The sequence below is a fragment of the Scylla paramamosain genome, chromosome 11 (assembly GCF_035594125.1).
Source record: "Scylla paramamosain isolate STU-SP2022 chromosome 11, ASM3559412v1, whole genome shotgun sequence".
NCBI classification, from domain to species: domain Eukaryota; kingdom Metazoa; phylum Arthropoda; class Malacostraca; order Decapoda; family Portunidae; genus Scylla; species Scylla paramamosain.
Genome location: NC_087161.1, coordinates 2040001 through 2047500, shown reverse-complemented (window position 1 = coordinate 2047500; position 7500 = coordinate 2040001). Strand labels below are relative to the sequence as shown.

Here is a 7500-nt window from a genome sequence, read left to right as displayed (position 1 = left end):
CAGCTCCCTCCGTCCGGTGAGCCGACTGTCTGCGAGGCGGTGCCGTTCCCCAGCGCTCACCGTGCAGTCGTGAGATGGTGTGCCCTTAGCGACTCAGGCGAAGCCTTAAGCTGGTAGACTGGTGTGCCCTTAGCGACTCAGGCGACGCCTTAAGCTGATAAACTGCGCGAACCAGAGCAGGAGCTCTAGCGGTTTAGGCTTCCCTCAGGCGCATAAGCCTTACCAACTCAGGTAACAAGGTTAAGTTTCCTCACTCATCCTCCCTGCGTGGTTCACGTCGCCCAACCCAGGGTAATTTGAACAGTATAAGTCCCTTAGAGCCATCCCATTGAGCAGAGAAGATGATGAAAGTTAGACTTCCACAAGTCATCCAATTGCTGCAAAGCTTGTACATTATATATGTCGGAGGCAAAGACCTGACATGAGTTAGCATGTTGTATACAAATAAAACTATTTTAACACCTATACAACATAAGTTATAGTTGCAAATACCCATTTAAATGTTCTAATTACCCAGTGACACGAAAATGTACATCATCCCAAAATAAACAAGACAAAATAAAATAATGATATCAAGCAAAAGGAAAACATACATGCTTCTTAAACCCCATGCTCTCCCCCCCACACGGTCCGGCCCCTGTGCGGCGGCTTCCTCTGGTGCAGGTTCCTCCTCCAATGGGTCCTCCGGGTCCTCCCCTGCCAATGGAGCACTCAAACGAGCCAACCCATCCTCGGGCGACTCCTCATCGTCATAATCATCCACTTCCTTTTCCAACTCAATCCTCCGAGCCGGTGCAGTCCTCCTAGGTGCCGTTTTGATGGCGTCTCCCATGTGGATGTGGTGTTTAACGAGGGCTGTGCAACCCAGGTCGCGGTCCCCTTTAAAGAAGAAGTCCGCATACGATGACAGTAACCATCCCACCTCTCTGGCAATGCTCCTCTGCTATGAATCCTGCAGGTGAGAAGGAACTTCCGTGTCACATTCCCGCGGACCCCTGGGCACGATCCCCGTACATTCCTCTCGTTGCACCACCTCACACGTACCTACCAGCGCACCTTCCGGCACCTCTCGTGGTTCAGAGGAGAGATTGACGACCACCATGCGTGCTTCCTCGATCCCGGGTGGAACCAGAGTCCTTCCAATAACTATTACTTCAGGCATTTGTTACTGTGAGGATAGACTGACCAGACCCTCTCCCTTCATCTTCCTGCTAAGACGGCAGCAGAGACTGGTTTCTGATATGGGGGAAACGCGAGTGGCCAGTGCTGTCAACACTCATACATCACTGCTTTCCTCCCGCAGTGGTACCTTCCTGTTCCCTATCCCCATGGTCATGTCCTCGAAGTCCAGTACCGCCTTAGTTTCCTGTAGGTAGTCCAGGCCCAGGAGGTTCCTCTATGTCCGCCACAAAGACTGGCAGAGTCTCGTCCACTCCTTCAACGGTAACCTTCGCCTGCACTGATCCCCTCGGGTGTGTGCAATGGCTCGTTACGCCACACAGCTGCTGTCCTGGAGGTCCGAGGTCCACCGCCGCCGCCACTGCATCCGCGCACAGGAATGTACGCTCCTCGCCCGTATCCACCGTCAGGCAACAGGGCTTATCATCCACCTGTCCCTGCACCTGTGCAGCCTCGAGCACCAGCCAAGAGCTCGAACTGGGCTTGATAAGCCTCCCAGGAGACGGAACCGTCAAACTTCTGGGAGCTTTGTTTCGGCAACTTGTAATGCCAATGGGAGGTTGAGCTGGCCAAGCTATGGGGAGGAGGGGAGGGGCAAGAAGAAAGCAGTGACAAAGGCTTAGAACAATCCTTTGACACTGCACCGCAAGCAACAAGTTTCCACACATCACCACCACTTTCACTCACAAGTTCACTTTTGACACTGATTGGTTCACTCTTTACACTGACATGCGTACCTACCATAGAACTGGCATAAACCTACACATGTTCCTGGGCCACGTAGTCTTTCAGGTCACTCACAGCATTATGCACATTGCTTTCTACTACACAGATTTTGATGACTAATTTACTTTTAACTTGATTAAAATTTTCCAGCGTGTGCTCCTTTGCTTCTTTCAACACTTTCTGCGCACTTTCCTCCATGCTGTCCTCTAAGTGTGACAATACGACACTTGTTTGGGACTCCATAGCGTCTAATTTTACCACCACACTATCAAGAGTTCCCAATTTTTCCATTATGAGAGCCAGAGTACCCTAAAACTCCGCCATTTTGCTACTACGGTCACAGCAGAGCACTTCACTAATTCATTCTGTGGTCACTGCACTGTACTGTCACTGTGCCCTGCGCTTCCCTCACTGGCACCGTGACGACAGTCTCGCGCACAACATCCCGCTCCTGACACCAAATTGCTGCGTATACATAGAGTTGGGGGGGAGGGTGGTAGAAGAGCTGTCTCCTTTCCCTTAACCTCCTACTGGCCCCCGTCGTCGTGGTACCTCCTCCCCTCCGGCCGAGTCCTCCGCATAGGGTCACGGTATGAGGGCAGCAGGCCACAGCTCCCCATCTGATGCTCTGACTATCTGCAGAGCGGTGCCATTCTTCAGCGCTCACCGTGCAGCCGAGGGCTGATGTGCCCTTAGAGACTCAGGCAACGCCCTAAGCTGGTAGACTACACGAACCAGAGCAGGAGCTCTAGCGGTATAAGCTTCGCTTAGGCACATAAGCCTTACCAACTCAGGTGACAAGTTAAGTTTCTTCAGTCATCCTCCCTGCGTGTATCATGTCGCCCAACCCAGAGTAATCTGAGCGGTAGAAGTCCCTTAGGACCATTCCAGTGGGCAGAGAGGATGATGGAAACTAGCCTTCTCCAAGTCCGTTTAATGCTCCAAAGTTTGTACATTATATTTGCCGATGGCAAACACCTGACATGAGTTAGTATTACCAACTTAACCTAAAAGACGTGTAGCATTACCTGACCTATAGTCGGTTCAGAGCATGAAGTCCGTTCAAGGTGTGGCAGATTCTGGAATTCCCATGAGTGCGACGCTGCCAGTTCGTTCGCCAATTATCGGATTAACAGTCTGTCTCCCTTCCTTCACACGTATTTATCTCTCTCTCTCTCTCTCTCTCTCTCTCTCTCTCTCTCTCTCTCTCTCTCTCTTATGTAGTATTTATTTATTATCAGTTTCAATCTTGTGAAGGGAGGTTTTCCAGCCACTGAAGGATATTTTTTCCTTGAGTTCTTCTTGAATTTTTAGCAGAGTCTGGACTTGATGCCCCTCATAAAATGCCAAGACTGTTCTTCTTACAACACATTTATCAAAGTCGTGTAGAGTGGTGACAGGTGTAAAATATCTGCTCTTCTTCGGTGACAAAAAGACAGTCATTTCTGATGTCCGGCCTCGCTTAGAGCAGATTCTTTGAACAGTTTTCTCAGAAAAGTTGGTGGCTTTTGCAACCCATGCAGTTGCTTTTGAAGGTGGGATAAGGAATCCATTACAAGCTTTCTCTTCAATGAAATACTCGTTGACGTAGTAAACCATTTTCATTTCCTTGCCATGCAGACCCTGGAACGAGAGCGAGTCGGAGTTGTAGCTTCCATCAAAATCCCTTTCCCACTGCTCCTCCTTCTCCTCCTTCAACACACACACACACACACACACACACACACACACACACGCACACACACACGCACACACACACGTGCGAGGGAGTGTTAATCCCTTTTAATGATATCCCCCCCCCCACCACCACCACCACTACTACCAGGACAACGTGGCATGGGAGAAATATTCATATTCACTTCATATAATTTGTACAAATCATAGTTATAATCCTAAACCTCAATACTAATTGTACTATGTAGCTTCCTTTACTATACACAAATACGTAAAATATCACTTTCAAATAGCACCTGGATGGAAAACAAAAGGGAGAGGCTCATGTATGAAGGTTGATTTGGCAGAATGGCTAGAAGTCAACCACCATACTAGCCCCACCTTGAACGCACTTTTTGCTCTGAACAGACTATAACCTGATCGGGGTCTGCGCCTGTGCTGGAACCCCTCTTAAGGACACTAATCTAAGCTAGCATTACCTTACCTGACCTAAATGACATGTAGCAATACCTAACCTAACATTACCTAACCTTACCTAAATGGCATGCTTACTGCTGCTGTTGTTGAATGGTGTTGGCTGAAGTCTGTGGGATGGCGTGGCTGGGAATAAATGCGTCGTACGTCTGGCAGTAAAAATAAGACTGCGCGCTCACTTGGTCACTTGAAACTGACGGTCACTTCAACCTATTACACTGGAACTTGATAAACTGGTTCCGGTGCATCCGTACTTGAGGCCTCCATCTTGAAAGAGTTCAAGTCATAGGAAAGGGAAAATACAGAAGCAGGCAGTGAAAGGGACGAAAATTGTGAATATTGGTTAACTTCTGCATTAGGGAGGTGGACAGAGTAGGTTGAAAGAAGAAAGTATTGTTAAGAGAGGCCGCAGGAGGAGGGGAGGCATGTAGTTAGCAAGATAAGAAGAGCAGTTAGCGTAGAAATAGCGATAGAAGATAGCAAAGAGATGCATCATTGCGCGATGAGAGAGACGCTGAAGACAGTCAGTAAGAGGGGAAGAACTGATAAAACGAAATATTTCTGCATTTCTTTTGTATTCACCTCGCCGGTCTACACTTACTTTCCAAGCCTACTCTTACAGTCTACACTTCTTCCTACACAACACCTTCACCCACATCTTCCACTCCGTCAGAGGTCGCAGCGGCACGCCCTTCGGTCCTGCTTCCCGCTCCGGCAGCCGCGTGAGCCTGACCGCAGGCCGCCCATCCAGCAGGTCCCTTCCCCTCTGCACGCCGAAGGAGGAGGAGGAAGACGAGGGAGAGGAGGAGAAGAAGGAGGAAGACGCAGAGGACTCAATCGAGGAGGAAGAGGAGCGGGACCACTCTGTTAGGACCCGCACGTATTCAGGTTAGCGAAGTGAAGAGTTTGGGTGAAAGATGTGATTTATATCTCATCCTCTTCCTGCTTCTCCTTCTGTCCTCCTAATTCTGTACTATCCTGTCTCTCTCACTCACAATTAGCGTAAAATAGTGACCCAAACAGCCTAGTAAGAACCTCAGTCTGTTGCTGCTTGGACTTCCTTTGTATTCCTTTGTATAATCCTTCTCCTCCACCTGGACGAGTTTCAACACGCTGTAATGGAAGCTATTGGACTTTTCAAGGAAGTTTGTGTGATTTTATTGATAGTTTAACAGCAATAAACGACCTAATAAGTTAGCGTATGTACAATTACAAGGAGAAGCAATGAAGCCAGACAATGAGTGTGTGTGTGTGTGTGTGTGTGTGTGTGTGTGTATCCATGCATGCAAAATTAGGTCAGATATTGAAGATTTTGGTAATAATTCTCTCTCTCTCTCTCTCTCTCTCTCTCTCTCTCTCTCTCTCTCTCTGCAGGGACATCACTGAGCAGCAGCACGGGCGGGGACACCTCAGAACTCTCGAGGGACACCTACCGCGCCAGACACTCCAGGTAAGGACATATCAGCGGTAGGAAGGCAAAGGTAACACGTTTGTATTCGTCAAGTCCATCCCAGTCTTCAGTTTCGCTCACTTCCCCTCAGTATGTGTGTTGATAGCAGAAATACGTGTGTTTGTAAGTGTGCTGCGATTAAGTATGAATATCTTTAAGTAGTTTTAATACAGAAAAGGTTTATCGTTTGTATTTTTGTAATTATGGTTTTGATATTCGATGTTAAAGTTCACTGTAGATAATGTTTTTTTTTTCTTTTTTTTTTTAATCCCCTTACCGTCTTTCTCTGACTTTACCAGTACTTTCTCTACGTACGTTTTGTCGTGGTTAGATTCACAACAGGCTCTAGTGCAATTTGTCCGTGGGGTGAGGTGTGCGGGGGTTACGAGTGTGTTTCTTTGATTCTAGTGATAGCCTGGCGTGTATCCTGCATTATTAGTGACAAAATAAGACGATAAACGAGAATCCGAGGAATGCATGGCTAAAAAGTATAATTCTCTTTCTCTCCCCTCCACCCTCTCTCTCTTTCTCCCCGGAAGGTACTGCAAGTGCGCGTCCACCCAGGAGGAGGAGGAGGAGGAGGAGGACGAGGACGAGGACGAAGACGAGGACGAGGAGCAGGGGGCAGCAGTCATGGTGGAGGCGCGGGTGGTGTACGCCTCCAGCCACGATCCGGCCTTCCCGCCCTCCGCCATGCTGGACGGGTGAGGAAGCTGCACTGACCCAGTAGACCAGTAGACAGTCCTTGCATACAACTTATCTACCCTTCATTCCTTTTGCGGCCTTGAAAAAAAACTTAGAAGAACGAAGAAACACTGATTAGGAAGAGAAGAAAGAGGAGGAGGAGGAGGAGGAGGAGGAGGAGGAGGCTGGGACAATAACAACACGCCTATTTTTTTTTTCTTTTTTTCTTCTTTGGGGTGCTTCCGTCAGGTGTAGTCACAGAGGGTTAGTTTTTTCCAACGTCATCTATCTTCTGCGCCTCCCTCGGTCCTCGTCTCTCCTCCTGACACTCCTACACTACCTAAGTCTCGCCTCCCTCGCTTTGCCCCCAAACCGACGTGCTAAATACCGGTCTACTCTTCCCTTAAAAACCTTCTATTGATTCTGTTCTATTAGTGATTCATGGTTACTAAATTTATCAAATTTTGCTAGTATATTTCAGGATTTATTGAAGGTGAGGGAACGTGGCTAGATTGGGTGAGTGGATGGGTGTCCGTGTGTGTGTGTGGAGCGAGTACGTGAGTGGATGAGTGTGTGGAGTGATTTAGTGACATGCATTTGAAGCACTAAGGCAACAGCTGAGTGTGTGTCGCCAAGGGAATTATTACTGTGTTCATATTACGTCGATACTGTGAAGGTGGGACATAATACATCAGAAAACTCCCACTTTCTCTTCTTCTTCATCATCCTCTTCCTTTGATCTCCTCTTTCCTCTCTTTATCATGTTCTTTTTAGTTCTCCTCCTTCTCTTTCTTCTTCTCCTCCTTGTCATTTTCTGCTTCCTCTATCCCTTCCTACTTTTCCACTTACTCCTCCACCTTCTCTTAGTTCTCCACTTTCTCCTCTTCTCCACTCTTCCTCCTCCTCCACCTTCTCCTCCTCATCATTCTCCTCGTGCTGTTGCTATCTGTTCCTTCCTTTGTATTTCTTTGTATCCTCCTCCTCCTCCTCCTCCTCCTCCTCCTCCTCCTTCTCCTCCTCCTCTAGAGTGCTTGAATAAAAAGAAGAGTTACAGGAAATAGGAAAGAATAAAAACTAGAATGATTAGAAAACATTAATATTACTTGAAGGAAGGAAAGAAAGGTGTCTAAGTAATTTCTCTTCCCCCTCCTCCTCTTCCTCCTCCTCCTCCTTCTCTTCCCCCAGGCGGCCGGACACGTTCTGGGCCTCCACGGGGCTGTTCCCTCAGGTGGTGGTGATCACGCTGCCTGCCGTCACCTCCCTTGAGAACCTCTCCATCTTGGCCTATAACGGTGCGCCCCTCTCACTCTCAC

The 7500-nt window shown here is 48.2% G+C and overlaps 1 protein-coding gene across 1 annotated transcript in view; it reads left to right on the top strand.

Annotated features, from left to right (window-relative positions):
- Positions 1 to 7500, top strand: part of LOC135104809 (uncharacterized) — a 14374-nt gene that overhangs the window by 2086 nt on the left and 4788 nt on the right. The window contains exons 3-7 of the mRNA XM_064012427.1: positions 664 to 958; positions 4727 to 4941; positions 5428 to 5503; positions 6043 to 6207; positions 7373 to 7479. Coding sequence (XP_063868497.1) covers positions 819 to 958; positions 4727 to 4941; positions 5428 to 5503; positions 6043 to 6207; positions 7373 to 7479 — 703 coding nt within the window. The 5' untranslated portion in view covers positions 664 to 818. The remainder of the gene's footprint in view (positions 1 to 663; positions 959 to 4726; positions 4942 to 5427; positions 5504 to 6042; positions 6208 to 7372; positions 7480 to 7500) is intronic.